The following is a 26439-nucleotide window of genomic DNA, read 5'->3' as shown; positions in this document are numbered from 1 at the left end:
CACCGGTCACATTTTGTCATTCAGTTTTTTGCTCGAATCAGCGGGTTTTCATCAAACTGGCCTACCGTAACCGATTTATGGACATTACGAAGGAAACGTACAAAAACAGAACCGTTTGCAATTTTGTGTCCACGCTTCACCGACGAAGTAGTGTGGGGCCCTTCTAGAAAACCTCCAGAAAGGTACGGCGGCAGGTGTTTTGCACGTGGAACAACAAAACACCACAGACTGATGTTGAAGCCGTGATTCCAGCTAAAAAACACCGGGCCGTGATGTCTCGCGATCGGGGTCCAGAGCATTAAGTCGGCCAAATCGCGAGGACGAAGGAAGAAAATCTCCACCGAAATAAATAAGAAACACCAATACACAGCATAAACAAAACGACAAGACGAGCAGGTGCATTGGTTTGTCACGGAGGTTTGTTTTTTCGATTTTTCCAGCGTCTTCCAGTGTGCAGTGCGTTCCGTTCCGCCCAGAGTATAAAGATTTGAGGTGTGTATCTTGCACCGTTCGCTTACCTCTTATTAATACGCTTTATTGCCCACACTTCACGTACACCCGTGGGCCCGCATTTTGTTTGTGCCCTGTCGATCAGGCCTCGGATCTTGGCGATCTCGGTGACCACGTGCGGGAAGTTTGGGTTCGGATTGCTGCTCAAATATCCTGCTGTTTTGCTGAGCGATTGCCACCTTTGCCACTAACCAGAACACGCAATCGCAGTTGAACGAATCCACCCGGCCAGCTTACGAATGATGATATTCGATTCCTGCCTAATTAATGCTACGGCATGGTATTTTGATATGAGGTACCTTACTTACGGACACGCGAAGGAAGAATTGGTCATTCAATTTTTAAGGTTTAAACAGTAATAGTTTAAAGCTAAGCAAGCATTTAAACGATTTAAAAGTATGAAACAATCGCTCAAGGATAACCACAATGTCCAGACGGGACATCTCATTACTAGCAATATGTCACACTTTACGACTCAGGGTCAGTTGACAAGGGACATTAGGGATTAGGGACGCAAAACCCATCAGCAATTTTAAATTACAAATAAATTACATCTCTCCTGAGCTTGCTACGTTTTCACACTGGAGACGCACACTCTAGGTGGATATGCAACAAGCCAGCCCTCGCCGGTGTACTATGTACGTAGGACAACAACTTTTACCTGCCGTCAGCCGAGGGCTTTTGTTGTGCCTGTGTATGCTGAAGCTTTTATCAGTCCTCTGCCAGCATTGAAAAAGCGGCAGATGTTCGACGGCCTACGGGTAGTTTGCTGTGGCAAGGAAGCATCGAACATGACGAGACGCACAACGATAGCATGGCCATTGTAGGTTTCCCGTGCCTTGCTTCTTATTCGCCTTGTCTTTCCGTCTGGTCCGCTTTTGTACTGGTGCTGCTTGTTCCCACCTGCTCGGGATATCCGATTCCTTTCCGTGCATCCTTCCAGCAAACATGGAGGAAGGATTCGTTCCACCATTCCTGCTAGGGCCTATTTCCACACCACCCTTCATTGTGTGACGTGAAGCTCTCCGATCGTTTGTAAGGCTCAAGAGAGTATAATATTTCGTTTCACTGTTGGGTACTCCTCCACTTCAAACACACACAAACCGTATGGCTGGCGTATGATCACTTATGAGTCCTTCCCCCGCTAATGGGCTCTCCCGAAAAAGAGAGCAGGGCCTGTCAAATGTCCTATCGCACCCACTCCTTGGTGTCGGGGACAAATCCGTCCAGACCTTCCATTACTCGAATGTGATCCGATTTTAACTACATTACTCTGTCGCACCGGCGCGCGTATGTGTTTAGGTCCTTTAACACCGTGCTAATGATAATAATCCCGTCAAGTGGGCTCAAAATAATAACAATAATGCATTACCGAGGACATATTCACACCCCCAGGGGGAAACGGCAGAGACCTTCGAGACTCGGATAATCTGTTCCCCATACGCCCGTACGCTCGGTGAACGATGACAGACACTTACCACATAATGCTCAGCGTGCACTTGGCGATAGTACGTTTGGCGGTGGAATCATTTTCCATGATTATAAAGGAATTCCATTGAGTCACTCTCGGACTTTTCATCTAATGGAACGCACCCCCGCGCAATCCGCTTCCATCTAGCTGGTTCAATGAGCTGTGACACGGATACGGTCACGCAAGCAACGGAAAGTCACTTTAGGATATTCTGTTTCGATAAACTCGCATTGAATGGTCCAGTTCGTAACTTTAAAGTGTGTCCGCGTCAAGTGAATGTTGCCGAAACCTTGTTGAGCACTTGAAGGGCTTATTAGCAGTCACATAAGTAAACCCAAATGCGTGTCAATTCTTGATACGGCGTTTTCCAATGTTGTCAATGCAAATAGCACGAGACAGATATGACAACCGCAATCATCGAAACATTCGGATATTCTTCACCCTAAAACCCGCTCTGTTAATTATGTGATTATGTGTGTATGTGTATGTGTGTTCACGCCAAAAACCGGGACTGATATGGGGCTTAAACGGAACGATCATATAAGCCGGCTAAGACGTGCTCCGGGCGAATGCTTATGTCATTACCACACGACGCTCGAGTGAGCAAACAAGACTTTTCCCACAAACCGACAGCGCGACATGCGAACAGTTTCGAGTTTCCACCTTGTGGAAGCGCCAAAAATCGTTGTACCGCGAAGTGGCCCATCGACGGGTGATGATTATTTTTTTCTTTATTCTTGCTCTCCTCGCCATTTGGAAACATGACCCTTCGCATGGTGAAAAAAGTTGTGTTCTTGGTTACGCTGAATTTTGTCCAACAAAAAGTGTCCACCCGGGGTGGCGTCCTAGGGACTTAGGTAATGGAGCATTAGGCAACAACAGCTGGCAGTTCTAGCGTGGCGTAGATTGTGGATTGTGAGGTGTTTCGCCAAATCTGGCAGTATCGATATCGATACGGTGCGCTGTATCAACTTACCCCGATCAGATTCTCCAGCTCGCCTAACCACTCGCTCAGCAGCTTCTCTGGATCGTCGGACAGGTTTGACATGATGGGATGATCGTAAGGATAAGGTCTGCAAGAAATGAAACAGAAACCAAGAAGTACAGTTTGAAAATCATCTTTCCTTTTATTGGTAAAATACAAGAAAATGAATAAAGAAGGAAATAGCCAGCAAAAATGCTGGCATTACACGGTATGCATACATCGATAAACATAAGAACATAACAAAAAAAATTCAACATAATCATATACATCTATGCTTCAGTGAATGCTTGTTATCATCTTAGAAGTTTAAGCAATAATTTTAATTTTAAAAATATTAAAAAGTAATGAAAAAAAATCATTATGTCCAAACTTATTTTAAACACAGTTCAATCTGCCACAGCGTATACAGTAGCGCCATCTAGGTGTCTTGGGACGTACTATGAATTGCGTACACCCATCATCAGCCAGAAGCTATACGAATTGCATAACCACAGGCGTTTTCATGGTTTTGAATAAATTGCCTCGAATGAACAATGCGTACCAGAATGAGCGTGTCACTAGTAGCCACTTTTGTTGTTTAAGCATTTAAATAATATTATTAAACGATACATTTTCCTTTTCATGCTTAGGTGAACTTTAAGTACATTGCAGCTTATTGAACTTACTTGATCTCCTTCGAAAATAGTGTATTGTGGTTTATTTTAATAAATGATTTGTTTAAAATAATTTTTTTAAATCAGTCGAAACTACTTTCCAGTAATTCGTTTTCAATATTGCTTCCCCCTGAAAATAATTATGTTACACACTATTTTAATTTTGATAAACCATTTGAAACGTAACGTAAATTTTCCCCCAACGGGTTTTCGTCCTTTCGTCGATTGCTCTTTTCACTGTTTAATAAATAAATAAACGGTTCCGGAATACCGCAGGCACACAGAACTGTGTACTCAAAAGTGTTTTTATACAGACAGGTTCGAATATGTTGCTTTACGGCCGAACACAATCCACCCCAAACCTTACCCTGATTAATTTCTATTTTCCTTTTCAATGCGGATGAAGAAACCCAACGCAAACATTCCCGATCAAACAGCTTCGGGACGTTATGGTCTAGCCCGGTACTTCCGAGTGCAGTGCGACGGCGGCAGTTTAGGAATTCTAGATCAGCTCGGCATTGTTTACACTCACCAAGCACTGTGGCTAATTTATCAAAGTATCTACATAGGCTTAGGCTACAACGCGGGAGAGTAGGCGAGCGGCGTTGATCTACATTAGAACGTTGTAACTGGACCAACAACCACTGTTGCATCGGGTGTACCCAGGAGAAAAATAACGGCCCACAGGGTGGGCGTGTGTGTGCATGTGCGTTGCGCAAAAGTAGAACACACACTACAAGCACAGGAGGAAAATTAATAACTTCCTGTCTCTAGGCGGGTATTGAAGTGCATTCCAGCATATTGCATTGCACTGGGCCGCCGCATAAACAGCGTTCAGACTCCAATTCGCGCATCTTCGCATTCAGAATAAACGGAACAAACCACACACACACACACGCACCGCAACGTAACGTCACATTTCCTTGACGCGAAACTGGCCGAAAAGGGATGGCGTGATGCCTAAAGAACGTGTCCCGAGCTCGATGCGTTTCGGTTTGGTACGCTATTTGTGCGATGATTTATTTTAATTCGTAAGCGAGAAAATGGGGAAGCGAAAATACGCACTTTCCCAAAAGGGGGGAGGGGGGGCACATTTTCCACGGGACCGCAACGCCACAAGAATAAACTTAATACATTACGCGTTTCGCTCAATTATAATTATTCTCTCCACCTCTTGAAGAGCAGCTTCGGGGACGCACACGGGCGATGATGCCCATTACAGAAATACTCTGCCAGGATTTATGTCGGTGCTTGTAGGGATTTATATGCTTTCTGCTGTAATGTTCACACGCAATCCAGCACCACTTGCTTACTGTGCCGGTTTAGTATTCTGCTCACAAGTGAAGCGACGAGTGCGAAAGATTCTGTTGACAGGATAATGGCAAGCAATCGTACTGGAATTGGGTTGCTTTTTATGGGTCTAGCTGTGCATTTTGAAGTCTTGAAGAATCAAGAAGAAAAGTCTTATCTTCAAATATTTTTATCTTAACAACTTAGACGAAGGTTCATGCATCATCCTCCTCAATTGGTTTGCTGCGTGCAATGAGCAGTTGAATTTGCATGGAGAAAACATAACCTCCCTCTAGCTTCATTCCAAATCTTACCAGCACGCAATCAACTCACGCAGTTTATGGCTTGCCGCAGCAAGAAAATAGGTACACCAAAGTCCAAACAAAACTCAAAACACCCTCGTTCCTTTCCGCTTTCGACTTTCCGCTGCAGACACAGCAAGGGAGACCGAGCACAGCAAAAGAAAGGAAAACATTCACAAACCCCTAACGTGACCCCTAATCCAACAAAAAAAAGCAGCTAGGTAAAAAGAAACCCATCACCCTTTACTCCCCAAAAACTGGTTAGCCCTTTCGGTGTTGGCTAGGAGAATTCTTGTGGCTCCCGACTACTGACTACCAAACAAAGTGGGTCGTCGCAGAAGAAGGCCAACGCTTGATAAACAAATCACTGCACAACACACATCACCTTCCGAATGCTTCCGTCGCAAAACGGTATACAAAAAGACGATGCAGAAGCCTTTTCTATTTAACGTCACCGGCCCATCTCACTGCAGCATCATCTCTCGCTAGTAGAAGAAAGTTTTCGGCCTAGATCGCTCACTCAAAACCACACATCTGTACGGGCCAACGAATCTGTCATCCACCAATATGTGATGGACGGCTCTCTGTATGTGACGACTTAATCCAACCACGACGTACCGCGAACACTACCGGAACCTGCCGTCATCGCAAAACATCCAGGAACAACTTGTCTAGCAGCGAGAAGACGGATGGAGCTGCTGGATGGAATGATAAACGGTGCATAAAATTAAAACTATCCCCTGAGGGCAAGTTGGCACTGAATGGGACCGGGTTGGAGAGGGGACTCATCTTTGTATGACACAAAAAAACTAGGTTAGTTTGCGGCCGAGAAAATGCGTGTCACCAAACCAGCTACCCGCCCATATGGAAAACGTCTACCTCGGGTCTACCAGAGGGAGGCAAGGTAAGATGCTCTGTTCGGTCGTCGAGAGGTGGACATTGGAGGCTGAAATTTAAACCTCAACTGTGACATAGAAAACAGACTAGTAGAAATTGCTAGAGAAAAAAGGGGTGGACAGTGAAGGAGGCAGAAAAAAAGATCAATAATTGGAAACTCATTTCGCCACAAAAGCCGGCCAATTGGCGTCCGTATGCACTGCGTTTGTCGACGAGCCGACGACGAGCTTGGTTGGTTGGGAGGTTACGAGGGCGAACATGGCCCTGAGGCACAACAATGAAAGCACAAGTATGACCTATAACACAGTGCCCCAACACGAAAGTATAGATACTCACGCGGGGCCAAAGTAATGTACAGTGCGTGGCATAAATATAGGGGCAAAGTCTTTGATCGGCTTTCTAAGAGATACAGCTTTAGACGACCACTGCTAAATAATGTCTATTTAAGATAACTTCAAAATCATAACTACTACTTCCCTGAAGATTAATTCTTGATGTAGAGAGTGCTTTCATTACATTATAAGTAGCATTTCATTTGTATTATTATCTGTACAGTTTCACTGCAGATGGTGGGCTCTTGATCGATAGCTGTATTTAGTTAAATGGTTTAGGAAGCAGAAAGAGATGCCCCGGTTTGAAGTGTGAGAGAAAGAGCACTAATAAAAAGCGAACCGTAATTTGGATGTTGCCTACGAAACGGAACATTATCTTCATGGTGCGTCTAGCTGCGTTTCTAAACGGGAGGCAAAGAGCACGAAGATGAAGAAGAGAAAGAAAAAAATCACAAACTGGGCACTGAATAAACTGATGATCGGCTGTCGATCGGATAGCATGTCATTATCTCGAAGGCTTAGCTAGCCCGCCCAAGCGCACCCGCCAGTGTTGTAACGAACCTTGATCGTAAAGACACGTAGCATCGAGGCTCTTTGATAGTGCCATGGGCCAATCGGCTACATTCATAGCATGGCTTTATCCAATATCCACCACAGTCAGTAGCTACCCAGCACAAAGACGGCGGCAAACGAGAGTGAGAAAATCGTAATGCATGCAAAAATCCAAGGGCTTATACTATCGGTAGCAGACAAACATGATAATAATTCCAAACCGGTGCGCTGATAATGGAGATGTTTTATAATCATGCGAACGTACGCGAGATGGGAATAGAGTATAATGGTGTCCTCTATATCCGCTAGGTTTCGCATATTAACTTTCCCCATAAAAGGGTAGCACTAATCCCCCACTGACACAGTAAAGATGGTATGCAAGGAACAGAAGGGCATAGAATTGTTTCATACGGCACAGTGGTGGAAGTTAAACTTTAACTACTAAAAAACAGAGTCTTCATCACACTCTCCCTGTTGTTTTCTACCCGAGAAGCGCTATATACACAGCCGGTACTGTGCGTAACGCTTGCTAAAGACAAATATTTATGAGCGTACTAACGTCAAATTGGCAGCAGCGGCAACAGCGGCAAACGATCCATATGTGGATCGGACGCGACTTACTTTTCTGCATATACTTTGCTCTTGCTCTTACACACATACGCACCATCCGTTGAACTAAACGTGCGGCGTGTACTTAAACAGCAGTACACACATGCTTTCTGTGCGCCTACTACCACTAGCCATAGTGACAGTGTGCCGCCATTCTACACCATGGCGCCTTGCGCTCCACACTCACTGCTCACCTCATACGTCATGCGTTGCGGGAAAATTATGGCACACAAATGCAAATGGCAAGCGGCTTCTGAAACGGGGACCAGTTACGTGGCCAATGACCATACGACCGGTCGGTAAGCGAGTAAGAGAGAGGTTTTAGAGGGATGCAGCGCAACGCAGCTCTGGCGCCATCTAACGGATGGTATCGCATCGTAACGAGCGTGCAGTGAAATGAAGCCATCATAGAAGGCTCCCATTCAGTTCGATTAGTCTTAGGCCTTGCGCATATGCGGTGGACGGTGGGGTGGACTGCCCACTCTCGATAGTGGCCATGTGGAGCCGACCTTGTGCGAGTACAATAGAAGCGAGTGGATGCTGTCAATAGGCCTTCTCCGAGTCAGCAAGTGACAGCCCTGGTAATGATGTCTAGAATAGTAGTACCTGCCCCATCAGGAACATTATCATCGACAAGAAAGAATGGCAAGTCATTTCTACAGGTGGGAATAGAATAGGAAGTTCCGGTAAGAACGATGATAGACAGCAAATGTCACGTCAAGGACAAGGCGTCGTGAAGGGATTATTACTTCATCCGTACGGAGTGTGAGCATACGTTTAGAAAGTGGGCACGAAAGTGACATGAAAGTCCGACTGTCCGCTTGTGGGAAACGTATTGGAATGCATTTATCCTGGATGAGAAAGGATTAAGCGAAAGGATAAATCGTTGTACAGGATTATCTAGGCTTATGACTGTGGGAACAGTCATTCTTTATAGTGGCCATTTTTAGGGAGTTTAAAACTCCGTTGAAATCGTTTCAAATATTCTTCAGCATTCTTGACTCGTCGGTTTAATTAATGCATTAGCAATTCTTGCGATTCTTTTTCTCGGCGTTCTGCCATTCCTCGCTGATAATCGACCTGCATTCCACAAGGCCCCTATTACGCTATTTGATTCCTCCCCAGCACAATCTCCCCCAATCAAGCGCCAACCAGCACTTTAAACAACAAAGCCCCGTACATGCGGGTGTACGCTTGTCACGCCGACGAACGCATATTTGCAGCGTCTGCGATTCAATCAAACGGCATCAAAACACGCGATAATCTGTTGACTGGGCGCGTGGAACCAACCGCTCACTCACTCACTGTTTGGCCAATTTATTGTCCTAAGGAGTGTTTTTCTTTTTTTGCTTGTACATCACATCACGGAAGCTGCAAACGCCACTGTGCGCTCGTTAATCATGTCGCGTGATGAGTTGTGCATAAAAACTGGCAAGTTCGAAAAAAAAACCCACCAGAAAAGAAAAAGGAGTTACAACTGCGCCAAACTCAAAACACTGCAGACGTTTGAACTTTGGCTTAAGTGAGCTTATCGTAGTTTTTTTTTTCTTTCCTTCATTGGCGACATTCCCTTCTTCGGGCGCGCTCTGTCCGTACGAAGAACGACAAACAGATGTATATCAGATGGTCCCGCATGGCGTTGGTGCCAGAGGGCCTCCCCACAACATGTCTGCTATTAATTTCCCACTTTCGCTTATTAAACTTCACGGAAAAGCGTTTTGAGCGAGCATGCTCACTTTCCAGGGAATGGTAGAGAGTCATACACGTTTGACTTTGACATGACCGGATTAAGCAGGATTAAATGACGGACTTGGGGGTATTGGTAACTGAAAAAAAGGCGAGCGGACCCTGAATGCCTGAATCATGTTTCACCACCATATAGATCAGCTTCAATAGAGGAGGGAACTGAACGAGCATCAACATGATGGGACTGACTGACGTACGACCTCCATCGGAGGCATTGCTTGGGATTCTATAATGAAGAAGACAAGCTACAAACACTTAGTGAACCTGTACCGCTTCCCAAAATGGCCCCCTCCAATTGTTTTGCAGAAACTTTGCATAATGCTAAACAGATGTTGCCACAGCCAACCGTGACCCATTCTCGACGGACAAGGAATTAGAAACCAAAAAGCCGTTTGCTAATGCTCGATTGCCGTTAATTACTTGCTTGTGCCGTTAACTTCTGCTTTCCGCCCTACCGCCAGAGCATGGTCGATTTGGATCCGATTGCAGTGGTAATTGTTATTCCGATCTCAAGCTAGACGATGCTCTAGAAGCCACACAGTATCCACCATTACAAGCAGCAAATGGATGGTTACATCGCCCTTACATACGACAACTCCACGAGTTCTCAAGTGTTCTACCTCTTGGTAGCGTTCACTTACAATCGCCATAAAATGTCCGCATCCCAAAGAACACCTCCATCCGCAGTGGAATGAAACGCGGAACAAAAACCTTGTAAAAATATCCCCAAAACCGAACGCCATACCTAAGCCCGTCCTCACCCGGTTTTCCACAACAAACATCTCTCGCGTGCTCCAAAACGCGCTGACGTATAAATGTATGAGGCTGGAATTTGTTGGCAAAGGCAACTCCCAAGTGAGACATTTACCACCTTTCCTATGGGTCCACAAAACTTTCCATAGCCGGCGTCCATTATTTGGCCGCACCGTTGGGAGAGCGCGGCTTCGCACCGCTTCGGGGCGGGGCATCTCACAGGCGGTGTATTCTAATTTCACGACTACGCCTGCAGCGAAGGTTTACATTTCCGAAACTGCCATCATCATCCGAAACCTGGACGATATCCGATTCCGCTCCTTTCCAATTGGGGTGGCCCTCTCACGGAAGAATGCACACACGCTGGTGCTGGTAGGCACGCTGGCAGTGTGACATTTGGCTCAGTTCACAGTCCGATCTCGTGCACGGAGAGAAAGGTGATGGAAAAAGCAGCTGAACAAAAGCTAGCCGCTCTAAATGGGAGTTGGAGTAGTGAACTATTGGGGCTTTTGGACATTATCACTGTTCAACTATTATTTCAAGAAGAGCTCAGCACTAACGATTAAGTCATCAAAATAAGAATGAAAAAAGGGGGTTGAGATTGGTACGCAAAGCTGCGATCATTTCAATCTCACTAAAAAGACAAGTTCCAGCCAAACACTAAAATGGTCTCCAAGGGGACATGCCATCCATGTTGTACATTAAACCGCACCGGGTATGCATTCCAACATGCATGCCTCCAACTGCATGCTGGTCCGGTACACGAAACAGTAGCGCATCGGATGACATCGACCATCCGATGCAACAACAACAAAAAGCCACGTACACAAACGAAGATTGATGGATGTAAAGAGGTGCATTGAAATGCGATAGTGCCTCCGAGAGTCACAGCATGTACCACGATCTCGACGAGTGTAATAAGAGGTTACCACACGCTACTAGCATCGTTTGGATAGGTAACCTTAAACTGCAGCCACCATTGACCGACCGACGTTTGGGGTCTCTGCCGACCCTTACCAGATATTCATACCCAAATACAATAAAAAAAAATCTTCCTATATTCGCTTCAACGAAATCGATACGAAACACATCGGAAGATCGATGAGCATTATGGCAATGTTTGGGCAGTTCAATAGATGTCGCCAGACAAACGTTGGATACGGCTTTTTCCTTCCCATTAAATGTCCCGACATTCTTCAACGTCGTGAGTACCTCTTTAAAAAGGGCAACCACCACCACGCTACCGTGCAGTTTTTTGTGTGTTTTGTTCCTTTTTCGTTCTCCTCGGATGACTCTAATAACTCCCGAAATGTGCAGCATCCCCTTCATCTTCGCCATTCAAGCGATAAATGATGTGTCATTTCTTTTAATTCAAATCAATATCGAAAAACCCAGGCCTGGACGGTCTAGAAAGACAGCATTACATCCGAAAGCGCAACTTTGTCGTTTATAATGATCCGCTTTCGTGTGGCGCGGACCTGGAAACCTCTCCCACCATCGCAAGCACCTACGCATTTCCGTGCACGCGTGCAGTCTACAGTAAAGTGTACCGAAAATGGTCCCCAACAAGACGGAAAAAATGACGTGAAGGGGGGGAAGTCGGAGGAATTGGGGCTGAGAAGGATGGATGGATATTAATGGGTGTCGCCATCTTCCCTCTTGGAAGGGAAGTCAGCTAGCAAAGAGCGAACACAAACACCAAACAGAACACAGAAAGTGATTCCTGTGGATCGTAAAACCCCATACCCAACAACCGCCGTAACTCACCACGCCAAACATGCGTCCTCCCACTTTGGGTCTGTGACTGTGCTGTGCTGAAGAAAAAATGCACCAGAAACGCATGCTAATGTCGGTCGTATCGATCGCGATCGCGAGTTTTTGGGCGTACGAGTTTTTATTTGTTCAAATGCACAGTTAGACCGAGTATTATAGAAATGTGGACATTCTTGTGTAAACTGGTATCGATTAGAAAATATGAACAAAATAATATCTTTAAGACGCAACTTCTGTACAATTTTGTTTTATCTGGGCCATATACTTAAAACTAAATCAAGTCTAATAGATGTTAATCCGATGTATTTGATCATCGTAACACCAAACGCTAGACAGCTTTACGATATGTCCACTCGTTGTCCCAATGTCTAACGCATCCATCGTATCGTCCCCAAAAGCAGTCATCCATCCAAACATTATTGCTCGTCGCCCCTTCTTCCCGGCGAGTTATTTACGCTTGGACAAGCAAATTTTGCCCTGGCCCCGGGGTACGATCGATGCTTCTTCGAGCCCAGAATGAACCAAATAAACACAAAGGAAAACATTCGATTTCCACTCCGCATGGTGATGCATGGGGACATGACTCCGTTCCCAACCCGCACGCCCAGACAGAAGACTCGTGGAAAAGTGAGAAACTCCACTCCACATTTGACACACTCATGATCTTCGCATCTTCACGAGATCTTCGCGCTGCATAAACATACATCACTCAACGGGGAGGATAGAGGGTGCGAGAGAAAGAAAGAGAGAGAGAAAAAAAGAAAAATGAAACACTGCACCACATCTCCATAAAGTGCATTTCCGTCTGGTGCCTGGTTCGCGCACGATGAAAAGTTCAACTTTTGTAACTGAACTAAATCCAACTCCAAAACAAGCTAAACATTACACACCATTCTCCTCGGTTCAACATCACAGCGAGACTCAGCCAGAGCATACATAGACAGAGTGGGAAGGAAAAACATATATAAATATATGACCGATAAAATTAATCCCTGAAGCACACACACTTTCAATTTATTCCTGGCCCCGCGAAGCCGGAGGTAATCTGCATGACATGGTTTCTAATTTTTGTGACGCTCATTCGTTATCTCGCTTCTTTTGGCCTTTCTTCACTCGAAAGTCGTGTCGCTCTAGTTTTACTTTTCCACTTTGTTTTCCGTTTTTGTTTTTCCGTCTTTCTCCTGTTTTTTTTTTTTTGTTTTCTTTTCGAATCTTCTGTTTCTCTTATCCATTTTATTGTTATCATCTTGATTTCGCATACTTTAGCCTCATCAAAGCATTGCTTACATATTTATTTTGTTTCGCTTTTGGGTTCGCTTTTCGGCATTATTTGTTCTTCGTCTCTACCGTTTCTCGATCTCTTGCCTATTGTTATCTTCTATTCTGCTGTCTGATTTTTTTGTGTATCTTGTTTTCTTCTGCCTTAACTCGCGATTTGCTAATACTATCGATTTGTTTGCAAGTTTATTTGTTTGATCCTCTCTTTCCTTATGTTTGCAACGTGTGCAAGTGTTTTGTTTTTGTTTTCTTGTTCTTTCTGTTTCTTTTTCTGTTTCTTACCTTTTATTGTTCTGTCATCATAAATTGTAAACTGTCCGTTTTGTCTGATATCGGACCATCGGTGCCAGTTCGGTTGTCGATTGTGTGTTTTATCTTGTGAAAATACAAATTCGAAAACCGTGCCTTTACCCATCATCAATAAGGCGCCCTCCTCTGCTTAACAAAGGCACTTTTGGAGTTGGGCAAGGTACACCCGACTCGGGATTGGAGATGAAGAGCACGATATTTATGACAAGAGAAGTTATTTAAAATTTAATCGTTAGCTTTGTATAAACAAAACCCAACCCAGCGGCGAGCGAGATAATAGCGTGGCGCGTTGGTAACGATGAGCTCCAAAAATGATATAATCATAACTTCAACTTCAATCACCACAAAACAGTGTCCAAAACCAGTGGTGATCTTTCACTTTTGCCGACATATTCCCAGGCCCTCGTGGTCAGCTTTTTTTTTTTTGGTTTTACTTCCACTTTAGCTCCATCGATTGGCTTCATCTCAACGCTGGAGAAGTTCATAAATTGAACGCCAAACATTCATATGCTCATACTTCAAACCGCGAGCTGGTCCAAGTCGCGATTCATACTCGCGGTCAAACAAAAGTCTTCCGCTTTGTCCTGTTTATACTACGGACCGGTTCACTATGCGTGAGGATGGGCCGTGGAGGGCGTATGGGTGGGTGGGTGTACTTAGAGACGAATCGACCATTGAACCATCTTTCTTTGCCATCTCATCCATCCCATCCCGTTTTCTTCTGCACTCTCCCGGGGTCCCCTTCTTCGCGAGACGAACTTCACGAATGTTGGAGGCTCTGCTTTGGTCTATTGGATGGTTTCTTCTGGTCTGGAGCCTATTTTAATGTTTCTTTTTGTTGTTGTCTCCTCCACCCGTACATTCCTCCTGCTTCTACTTCCAACACGCTGCCTACACACATTAACGTCGCCGCCCCCTGTAAGACACACTCATCTACATACGCAAAAGCGAAAAAGGCGCGTGTTGGCGCAGCTTTTAGGAAGGAACAAAGTAATATATCCACACCAATACGCACACACATATTCAACACTAACTCAAGATGTGTTGCGGAGTCTCCACGCGGGGCTGGCAACGGAGATTGGTGGCCTGGCTGCGACAAGTAATAAAATAATCTCAACCGCGTGTATGCCGAGCGCGCGCGCGCGCCCGAGTTCGAAGCTCATTTCGTGCGCTGTTCCGTGACCGAATGGCTAACGACACGGTGTGTCTCCCGCTTTCCCTCCCTCCCGGGCACTTATGTTTTTGGATTTTGGCGAGCAGCCCCAACCAACAACATAAAGTCCATGAAGTTCGATTGCGCTTTTGATCGGGAGGATCTTACTACGGCGAGCAAGCGCAGAGCGGAGCGCCAACACATCCCCTCACAAGGTGGGATGCTAACGTATGAGCAATAACAATAATCAAGCGTGCAACTTCTCTCCCAACCCCACTTCCCACCCACCCTCTTTTGGGGATTACTACCACGGTGGAGCAAATGAGATGAAAAGCAGCATGCAAAACCCTTAACGTGCTGCTGTTCCTATCTCAATCGATCGATGGGTAGCAGCAGCAGCAGCAGCAAACAGCAAACCAGGGAGGTGGACAGAAGAAAAAAAATGGTATAAACGGTTGATCAGCTCGATCCCTTTCCTTTCGGGGGTTTGCTTCGCGCATGCATGCGACACATTGGCACCGTTTGGCCAATGGCGCGTACACAGTATGCGTCACACAATTAGCATGCATGCGCCATACCGAGCCGATGCGGTGTAGCAAACAGTTTGATCTACAATAAATTATGGTTTACGGCGGCAGTATGGTTGCACATTGCTTCACGCTGCATACTAAATGCAGAACCGAGCCGAATGCAGTGTAAAGTGAAGCAAATTGCTTCTTTGTTTTGTACTACTGTTTGTGTGCGTTTTTAATAACAAAACTTAAAGGGAGGGTTTTTTATAGGCATGCAAAATGCAACGGAAGGGTATTCACTTGACCAAATCGGACTGGTTATGTGCGGTAAAATTAATTTAATTTATTTTATATTTTTAATCATAACCCATGAAACACTTCTCCTATGATTGTTGGAAGCAAACCAGTTTTAGTAAAGTTTTGTCTTGGCTGTAACTAGTCCAAAAGCTTTTATTTTGACATTCCATATTGCCAAATAGATTTTAGATTTTTAATCGTTAAAGTAACCATTAAAACTAAAATTATTGATTTGTCGAAAACACCCTGTACAATTTATATAAAGATTATACGGCTTACGCATTAAACCATGATCAGTCTTCAGTCTAAAGATTAATTAATCTACTCTTCATAAACATTCAGACTATTAGGGCTTTTCGCCTCGTGCTCAACTAACTCCAAATGCACCAATATTAATGCAACGGTGACTTCTCTTAGCCCTTCAGCCCACTGCTATTTTTAATTTATTTATTTTTATATATTAATGTGTATTAAAATGCTACACTTCGTTCGTTCCAATTCCCCAAAACACTCCAAAACAAACTACTAATTAATTAGCAGAGAACTTAACAACCATATGGGTCCATGTGGTTTTCCAACACGAAAAGAATGATTAAGTCATACCCTCAAACTGGTCGTTAATTTTCGGTAAGCTTTTTATTGTAGCATTCCTGTTACTTCCATCATTCCCAACCTTGATGTATGTACCTCGCTTATCAGCGGCGTTAATTTGTCAAACAGTTTTGCACTAAATTTTGCTTGTTCCTTCTAATGGCCTTCTCGCTGTACGTTTCAATACGAAAACGATTCGCCATGTTCGCGCGTGCTTATCGAGACCGATCTTCCATAACATGGGCACGTTTTTTTATGTACACATAGAATAAAAAATAATTTTTTTCGATTGGCATTTCGCGTTTTGTGGCTTATAACTGATGAGTGAAAGTTTTCTTACACACAATAAATTAAATAAGAATTTTTGGGGTTTCTATTACACGCCAAAAAACTTAAAGTAACATTTTTTGTTCAACCCAAAAATCTCGATAATCTGCACAACGGTGTGAGCAGCACTGTATTCTTCTCGATCTGGCTCGCCTTTGCAAAGCCTTCAAATGGCGTGAAGCGGCGTGAAGCTACTCCAAGTGGTAGAGCGTTAAAGCCACACGGAATACCCGGGGCATACTAAGAAGGTAGCTAGCGCTACCTTCACCGAACGTAGATCTTGTGGTAGACAAACGGTCCTTAGGAAAATGAGGTTCGTTACGATCGATCCCTCCGGAAAGGGCCTAGCAAAGGGGAGGGTGAGTTTGAAGCGACGGTAAGCACTCTATGCGACACCAACCAGCTCCCTCCCATGTCGCAAGATGTGTCGTGAGCAATGGGGGATTCGGTTCTCTTGCACGTAAGGTATTATGCTGGTCGTTGGCAGCATGTAGGCACGATCATCCGCAAACGTTGCGACTGAAGGAACTGGTGCCGGAGTAGAGAAAATGGTTTGCTGCAACCCGAGAGACCTAGGCCATGCGCTGGTTAGCTCTTGCCGGGCGCTGATGTAAATGAGCTAGAAAAGCTACATCATCATATGGTAATCAATTTCACCGGTGTGGCCTAAAAACTGCACAAATGCTGCACATCTCTTTGACACGATCACACGTTAGGGTAGGAAGTTTGTTCTGACTGTGGCCATTGCTTACCAAAACATTCGGTTTCGGTACAGCAAACGCTTGTAACGGTTGTACAACGGTTACGGAATGCAAATCCAAAACACGATGTGAGTGTTTGTGTGTGCTAGAGAGAGCTAATATCCCAAACTGGTAAGCAGCGACATAGTTTGCCAATCACCTGCCCTAGAGCGATTGATCAATCGCCGCCGTTTTTCCAAAACGAACGAAAAAAAAACCGGAATACACCGATGACACGCCGTATCTTTCCCTGCTCCACCCGAGCGTGTCACTTTTGATGGGCTCTAACTGTCCCCAAATCCGCTCCGGATTTAAGCTACTTACGGACGCGTGGAGTCTAAAGCCGCCGGCATAAGAAAACCGGACGGATGGAAACGTGTTTTCAAGATCTTCCGAAGGGTCTTTGGAGCTCTTTAGCTGACCAGTGTGTGTGTGTGATAGTGGGCCTGAATCGGGTTCGCTTATTTTCGATTCCGAGATTCCGATAACGACTACGCCAAGGTTTTGAGATAGATAACCTTTACTAGACGATCATACGTGATGTGTTAATATGTTTTCGGTGGAAGTTTTGGCCGTGCATCGGTTCTCCATTATCGGTGCAAAGGTGAACAACTGCTGGAACTACTGTAGCTTGCTATCGTGTAACCTTGGATCATCCCGAACTACTGCAGCACTCGGAGGGAAATGTGAGAACTACGATAAGGATGTGTACAAACAAAACCGAACAACGTAAAACTTCTGGTCCCGCTCACGCGAGACCACCCATGCTGCAGGTTTTGTAACTTGCTTGACTCCAGTAACATGCAAAACCTCACGGAATGTGTGTGATATGTTCTTCCTTCAACGATGTTGGCTATGCATTCTTGGAGGAGAAAAAAACAGCAAGTCCGCTCCTTCTATCGCCCCGGGTTTTTGGGGGAGTGGAAAAAAACCCGCAGACAGACCCGCTGTGTGAACTATCAACGGCTTCAACGTGCCGCAGACGATGAGTGATAAGCGTAGGGTAGGGTTTTGTTATTTAGAAATAAAACAAACAACGTGCTAACCACCGTTTGACGAGCCGTTGTATCGGTCGGTACCGCACTGGATGGCGAATGGCTTCACGAGTCTAAACAGCTGGGCAAATGGATGCAATAAATGAGGAGTTCAATACTGCTATTCCGGTGGCAAGTGTCGGAACGTTTAATGATGATTGTAGATCAGTAAATAGTTTACTACCGGAGAGTAAACACATTATACTAACCGTCTTATTGATGCGATTTTTGCATCCTACAGAAGTGATTGCGGTTCTTGAAATGATCTCTCGTGTTTAATATTCAGAAACATTCAAAGTAGTAAGTTAAACGCTGATGAGCGGCAATCTTTACGATCGTCTTCAAAGCAAACTTCAGAGGCAGATTTTATCTAAATTGAGATGACAATCTCCCAACCTTTCTTTGCTGATAATGACGACTCTGAGGATCGCCATGGGACAAAAGGAAACATAACCTTTCCAACTCGCGCTTCCAATGGCAGCATCAAAAAGGTGATAAAAATATTTATTGACCTCATGAAAAACTCATTCAGATCCTCCTGGCCAGGGATGCTTGCCCAGTTTTGGGAAAGTGTCGATCAGAGATGTACGCTGGTAGCACGCTGGTCGCAATAAAAATGTTTCCAATCAAAATATCTACTCGATCGCACAGGAAGATCTCGTAACATGCAAGCACTCTGGCTCACACCGTCACTAACATGAAGTTGATAATTTCATTAAAGTGCCATCATTTTCAACACAAAATGGGTCTCGTTCGAGTGAACGAAGAGCTTCGCGCAAAAGGAATCTAACGCGATGGGAAGCGCTCTAACAAGATGGAATGGTCTGACAGGGAACCCATCGTCACGTTAAACGGATGCACCCCGTCGTGCTAAAGCATGATCCTTTCGACCTCCCGATGCGCACCCATCGGGCTATCTCGTATGTGGGATGATTCCCCTGGTCTGGTGGCGGTCATCAGCTGCAGTTCGATGCAGTTACAACTCGAACATGATCGTGTGTTCTCTCTCGCTCTCTACATTTGCCTCGAACCCGATCGATTCGTGTCGATTGGCGTTTTGAGGCCAGACACTTCCACACCTCCCCATGTTGTTGCCCCACGAACTCAATCTCGATTCCTTTCTCCAGCGCTTTCACACCTACTCATCAGCCCCGGCAATTATTCATTCTCTTCGGCCGTGGCCACAACACATTCCCATTAATCGGCCCACACGCGCCCCACAGCAAGCGGCGAGGTTTTCGGTTACAGTAGGCAGTGGTCCACGTTACCAGCCATATGGTACCAGCGTGGTCGTGGCCTGATGCACGGCCTGCTGCACTTGGGGAAGCAATGGCGACCCACGAAGGGAAGAAAAATCCTCAAGCCACCACACAAAGAAACGAGCAGACAGGAGGACTCAGCAAGCAAGCAAGGGCTTCGGGTAATATTGGAATCACTTACCTACCAAACTCGAACGAGGAAGCTGTAATCCTAAGGACCTACAGCAACACGAATGAAATCGAAACTAACACTCAAACCGGCCCACGTTCTGCTCAACAGCCGTATCATATACACACACACACTACGCCGATACTTTGTCGGGATAGTATCGGTAACCACTTCTTGTGCACTGAACAATCTTATCGATTGAATTCTCTATCCTAGAGGGCCCTAGAGGCGCTCGGTCGCTACACTACGCACTACGCAAGGAAACGGATTTACACAAACACACACGGATTGCACTTCGCGAAACACTAGGAAACGCCGCAGGACGAGATCATCGTACAATCAGGAACAAATTCCACCGTACAAAGGAAAACCGGATAAATGTTGAGGAAGCACCAGCACGCTCATTCCACTATCGCTCGGGATGCTTATCATTGTGCGTCAGAAACCGGCAAATTCCGGCCTCAGTAGCCACCAATCCAGCAGTACTATTTTGACAGATCTCTCTAGCTCTTGTTATCTACCAGCCTACTTGTGTTCGCCAGCTTACGACACAGTGTAGATGTCGAGAGGTACATCATCCAAGTAAGCATTGATGCAGGGGGCAGTTGCATGCGGTCTGCTTCTTCGCGGGTGATGTCATTTGGAAAGGTTTTTTTTCTTTTTGCTTATTTCCTGGATTTCGTTCCCGCACAGGAAGTGCACCGGAGAGGAAGTTCAAAGGAAGACATCATCGTCTACATTCAACACCACTGGAGAACGGTGGCACCAACTGCCAGACAATGGCACAATGAAACATGGACCGTTTTGTACGTCCGTTCGTTTCGTCGGTGTTGCCAAACGTGGAAATCTGCAATCGGAAACTCCACACTTGTTCGCCCACTTCTGGGTGGTTCGGATCGGGAAGTCACAGAGTGAGAGAACTTTGGCAGAACACCACTTCTGCTACAAGGCGCACTCTTTTTTCTTCACCTGCACAACACGGTAAGATTCACCCCAAGCTGGAATGAAGCTGATCCACACCCTGAAGGTCTGCAATTCGCCGTGTTTGCTTCTTCCTCTCGCTACTGTCCAATATGCACCAAACTCGGAAGGAAAGTTTCTACACACGTTAGAACACAACTTGGCTACGGCTTTACTAACAACATTTTACACTCACAACATTGTCGCGGAACGTTGGACAACGCACGCCCGCACGCATCGAGAGTCAACGTTGATTTGAGAGGCATCGCTGGTCTCTCTCGCGTGCGAAAGCAACCCACTCCCGGTGTGGCCACTTTCAGCAAGCGGCACACTTGGCAAATATCGGTTCAAAACAGTAACTGGCGGCATTTACCGCGTATGCTCTCTTTCGTTTGAGGTTTTTTGGAATTTTAATAGTTTTTTCTCATAAACTAAAATTTTCAATTGGTTCGTAAGTGTTATGAATAAAACAAAACTATTTTGCTCACCATTTTCACACATTTAATCGAGAAAAAACAATAGAGAATGCCGATGTTTTCCAGATAACAACATTTCGATGGAGGCGCGCTAGTGAAAGATGGATAACGTGTTCCTTCGGAATAAAATATCCCTTTTTCCTAACGGCGCTGTGCTCTCGAATATTTCCTTTGCTCTCTGTCTCACACGCTCTCCCTCTCGATCTGTTCATTCACGATGTGAGGCGGTGTGCAGATGCTTAGGCAGTGCTCTGACAGTTAGACAGCGCTACAAATACTTTGTACACGTGACAACAAATCGTGAATGTTTGTTTCTTGCTATACAATTATTCCATACATATTTTTAAAAGTAACAATTGCCAAATCAATTATAGAATTGTGTTGTGGGGCAACAACTAGCATAGCAACAAAGAATAAAATGAAAAAAGTTGCATTATTTTTTTCAATAATTAGAATTATTCATAGCTCGACAGTCAATTCTGCGTACGGGAAGATGGCATGAACGGGATTAAATGTTCGATACTATTTAATGAAGACTGCTGCTGCTTCTTCTTCTTGGCTTAACGACGTCTAAGGTCATGCCGGTCATCGAAATGGCTTTCTAGACTGCCGATACCACGTAGTTGATGAGTGAGTCCTCACTACGGGGGGACGGTCCGAATGGGATTTGAAGACCGTCGCCGCTGTCGCCTACACCACCGGGCCGCCTCGTTGCTGTTATTGCATGTTTTTGTTCCTTCTTCTGCTTGATTTAACGACTCTACTAGATCACGCCTGTCATCGAATGACTTACGAGACATACTAATACAACGTAGTTGGATAGTTAAATCTCATTACGCGGAAAGGTTCCGGATGCAATTGGAACCCCGGTCATGTCGTGTGAAGACCATCGTCTCTCTCATCTCTACCGATGGACTGTTATTGTTCCTTGCCTTGCCTCAATAGAAATCAGATCTGAAGATGCGGATTTGTAAAAACTTTAATCCTATAACCAGCTGAGGATGCTTTACTCATTTTTGGAATTTTTGAAAAGCTTTTTTTCTATGTTTATTAAACTATAAAACATTTTCAAAACGAAAAAATATAAAATTACTTTTTCAAAATTTCACAAGCTGTCAAACATTCGCCACCCTGAGCAATTCCCACTGTGCGCTCTCGCGAATGCAGCTGTCAAAAAACATGTGTTTTTTTGATGCCGCCGCGCGCAGAAAAAAATCCTTCTTTCGCAATTGTCAAGTGTTGTGCAGGCCGAAAAATACAAACGAGTGTATAAAAGTTAAATTTCAGGTAAAAATCATTTACCAAGTGGCACCACTCCGTAACCTATCCGACGGCGGTGCCTACGCCCGTCGGAATTGCTATGTGATGTTCCAATAGATTAGCGTTGCATTTTGCATTCATCGATCAAAATTCATATGCACACTACCATCACGGGTGCAGCAGTAGTGGGCTAGCGGAAGCAAATTACGGCTTGTCTAGCGTATCACCTTTCCCGATGGAAAGATTGTGAAATTTGTGAACAGAAATACCCTGACGTACGTGTAGCCGCATCATACCCGATGCGCCACGGTAACATGGCTGAACAAATTCTAGCTCCGTTACACTTGATCGCCCTCGAAACGGTTTAACCCACTTTTTCCCGTCCCGTCGGAATTTGCTGAACCCAGATGTGTGTTTATGTGTGCGTGCGTGGCGATCACTTACGTTTTTTTCGCTCTTCTTCCGTCCAGTTTTAACCCACCCGTACAACACAATGGCACCGGACAAGAAGCAGAAAGGCCGCAACAAGAAAAGCATCCCGGTCACGAAGAAGGATGACAAAAAAATTGCGAACGGTGGTTCGAATGGTGATGCCGCTACCGCCGATATGACGGAGGAGGGTAAGTAAATGGGCAGGGACACACTGGACAAATAGCTCAGGAACTAAGAATTCAACTTTTTTTTTCTCAAACGCCTTCCAACCTCCTACGAACAGAGGCACTATGTGCGAAGCTGGATGAGGAGGCACGGATCAATGCGGAAGCCCGTGCCTGTACCGGTTCGCTGGCCGTGCATCCCCGTTCGCGTGACATCAAGTTTTCCAACTTCTCGATCACGTTCTTCGGCTGCGAGCTGCTGCAGGACACGATGCTCGAGTTGAACTGTGGCCGACGGTACGGTTTGCTCGGCTCCAACGGGTGCGGCAAATCGTCTCTGCTGTCCGTGCTGGGCAATCGCGAAGTGGCCATCCCGGACCACATCGACATATTTCATCTGACGCGTGAAATACCGGCCAGCTCGAAAAGCGCCATCCAGTGCGTGATGGAGGTGGACGAGGAGCGTATCAAGCTGGAGAAGATGGCCGATGCGCTCGTCGACCAGGAAGACGATGAGGCGCAGGAACAGCTGATGGACATTTACGATCGGTTGGATGAAATGTCGGCCGATCAGGCGGAAGCGAAAGCGTCCCGCATTCTGCACGGTTTGGGCTTCAGCAAGGAGATGCAGCAAAAGGCGGCGAAAGACTTTTCCGGTGGTTGGCGGATGCGTATCGCACTCGCTAGGGCACTGTACGTGAAGCCGCATCTGCTCCTGCTGGACGAACCGACCAACCATCTCGATCTGGACGCGTGCGTCTGGTTGGAGGAGGAGCTGAAGACGTACAAGCGCATCCTGGTGATTATCTCACACTCGCAGGACTTCCTGAACGGTGTGTGCACGAACATCATCCACATGACGCAGAAACGGCTGAAGTACTACACCGGTAACTACGAGCAGTTTGTCAAGACCCGGCTTGAGCTGCTCGAGAATCAGATGAAGCAGTACAACTGGGAGCAGGATCAGATCGCACACATGAAGAACTACATCGCCCGGTTCGGGCACGGTTCGGCCAAGCTCGCCCGGCAGGCCCAATCGAAGGAAAAGACGCTCGCCAAGATGGTGGCACAGGGACTGACCGAGAAGGCGGTGGACGAGAAGCAGCTCAACTTTTGTTTCCCCTCGTGCGGTACGATTCCGCCGCCGGTGATTATGGTGCAAAACGTTAGCTTCCGGTACAACGACACGACGCCGTACATCTACAAAAATCTCGAGTTCGGTATCGATCTGGACACGCGGCTTGCCCTGGTCGGACCGAATGGTGCGGGCAAGAGTACGCTGCTGAAGCTGCTGTACGGTGATCTGGTACCGACGGCCGGTATGATCCGCAAAAATTCACATCTACGCATTGCCCGGTACCATCAGCATCTGCACGAGTTGCTCGACATGGACGCTAGCCCGCTGGATTACATGCTGAAAAGCTTCCCGGAGGTAGTGGAGCGGGAGGAAATGAGGAAGATTATCGGTCGGTACGGGTTGACCGGGCGCCAGCAGGTATGCCCGATCCGTCAGCTGTCCGATGGTCAACGGTGCCGCGTAGTGTTTGCGTATCTGGCGTGGAAAAAGCCACATCTGCTGCTGCTGGACGAACCGACGAATCATTTGGATATGGAAACGATCGATGCCTTAGCGGAAGCGATTAACGACTTCGAGGGCGGGCTGGTGCTCGTTAGTCACGACTTCCGGCTGATCAATCAGGTGGCGGAGGAGATTTGGGTGTGCGAGAAGGGCACGGTCACCAAGTGGAACGGTAACATTCTTGACTACAAGGAGCATCTGAAGAAGAACATCGCCAAGGAGGCACGCATCAACAATGGACCGGCCAAGTGAGGTGCGCAAAGAAGGTGGACACCTTTCCTTTTGTCTCTTTCTTCTCCCCTCTTCTCTCAATCACTTCTTAGATCAACAAAACTCGCTCTTGGAGTTCATTTTCGGTTCGAAGCTCTAGTAAAAAAAGGCTCACTCCAAAAATCGGAAGGTTTTCTTTTTGGAAATTCCACTTTTCAATCCTTTTTCCGCCCCACAATACTACTCTCAATCCTTACAAACTAACACGACGCGTCATAGTGCGAACCAATTGTAATATTTCCATAATCCGTTTTCCCTTGGAGCACTGCTAAAGAAAAACAAAAATGTATAACAAACCACACAACCAAATCTTCAAAACCACACCACAGAAATTAATGAAGGGTTTAAAGCTAAAAGCCCCAACAATTACACCCTAGATAAACGAAACAATTGTTGTAATTCGCTGAAACAAAACAAAACTAACAAACAATGTGCTGCGCAAACAGCTTATGATAGGCATCCAGACAGCCAGCACATCACGCTCGCTCGTTTAGTTGTGCGTGTGTGTTTAGATATAAAACGCCACAAGATCAGGACGGAACGTACGTATGTAATTGGTAATTTATTAAAACTATGTATTGCTCTACTGTGGTTTATATTTTTTTAAACTATCTTATATACACACACACACACACACACACACACACACCAACATTATAATTATGCATAAAACGACTAGGAAAAAACGCAATAAATTGTATCCGAATATTGTTTTTCGCTCTTTATCTTTCTCCTTCCTTCCTTCTCTTACTCTTCACCGCTGGTTCTTTGCTGATTGTCCTTTCCGTTATCTTCCTTCACTATATTCTTCCTTTCATGTTCCGACTTTTTGTTTTCTTTCTTAGAACAAGGATACTAAAAAAGGGAACTTGGTGTGAGTTGTTACTTTTTTGTTTTAAATTGAGAATAGACTGGAAAGGAGGATAGAGGAGCAGCCAGCTATAAAGTCGAGCATGTGCTGTTCAGACCAGCAAGAAGATGACAGCAAGTTTCGTCTCCTCCTTGGGTATGAGCATGCTTACCACCATCCTTTAGCTCGCCTTTGCATGCAGCTATTTCTCTACATATCGGCTTAATTGATCAAGCAGCAGCACAAATTACGTAGAAGGTTGGTGTTATTGGGCGGCCCGGAGGTGTAGGCGACAGCGGCGCCGGTCTTCAAACGGCAGAACCGGGGTTCAAATCCCATCCGGACCGCCCCCCCCCCCCCCCCCCCCCCATCCCCCCCCGTAGTGAGGATTGACTAACCAACTACGTGGAATCGGCAGTCTAGAAAGCCATTCTCGATGGCCGGCATGACCTTAGAGGTCGTTAAACCAAGAAGAAGAAGAAGTTGGTGTTGTTGAATCACAGAATCCCTTAAAATCGTTTTCTTCAGATCATGTACCCGTCCCTATGGAATTGGATTGAAAATTAATGCAACAAACACAATGCACCTCACTGCCGAATGCTACGAACGCGGTAATGCTAGATTGGGTATCATTCGAGGATCGAAGCAGGCAATTTTTCACCTTCTTCTGCTTTGGTTCTACCTCATCCTCAAAAGGTCTTAGTCCACCATTGCTGATTTCGCAGACTTAGTTCACTAGACCGTACGTGAATAGTCTCTTCAGAGAGTATTGCCGAGTCTCTGCCGAGAATTCTCCAGCACTGTGTCCGGGTATCAGTTTAGCTGACGATGGCAAAGACCGACGATTGTTGGACATATGTGAAAAATACTGAACCAACGTGAGACTAAACCCTTCATAGAGTAAAC

At 45.7% G+C, this 26439-nt stretch overlaps 2 protein-coding genes across 2 annotated transcripts in view; both read left to right on the top strand.

Moving 5' to 3' along the window:
- Window positions 1–26439, top strand: part of LOC126559425 (gamma-aminobutyric acid receptor-associated protein) — a 228474-nt gene that overhangs the window by 157151 nt on the left and 44884 nt on the right. The gene's annotated exons all lie outside the window — the stretch shown is intronic.
- Window positions 22120–24665, top strand: LOC126557447 (ATP-binding cassette sub-family F member 2). Its single transcript, XM_050213229.1, has 3 exons — window positions 22120–22265; window positions 22709–22858; window positions 22954–24665. Exons 2-3 carry the CDS (start codon window positions 22732–22734, stop codon window positions 24663–24665), a joined length of 1839 nt encoding a protein of 612 aa, XP_050069186.1. The 5' UTR covers window positions 22120–22265; window positions 22709–22731.

Source organism: Anopheles maculipalpis, chromosome 2RL (assembly GCF_943734695.1).
Source record: "Anopheles maculipalpis chromosome 2RL, idAnoMacuDA_375_x, whole genome shotgun sequence".
Classification (NCBI taxonomy): domain Eukaryota; kingdom Metazoa; phylum Arthropoda; class Insecta; order Diptera; family Culicidae; genus Anopheles; species Anopheles maculipalpis.
This window is presented reverse-complemented; position numbering and strand designations above follow the sequence as displayed.

What these genes read in the sequence shown, in the direction of transcription:
- LOC126557447 (XM_050213229.1), top strand. Translation starts at nt 22,732, where the DNA reads ATGGCACCGGACAAGAAGCAGAAAGGCCGCAACAAGAAAAGCATCCCG. An exon ending in CGCCGATATGACGGAGGAGG is followed by an intron (nt 22,859 to 22,953) that starts GTAAGTAAATGG and finishes TCCTACGAACAG; the next exon opens with AGGCACTATGTGCGAAGCTG.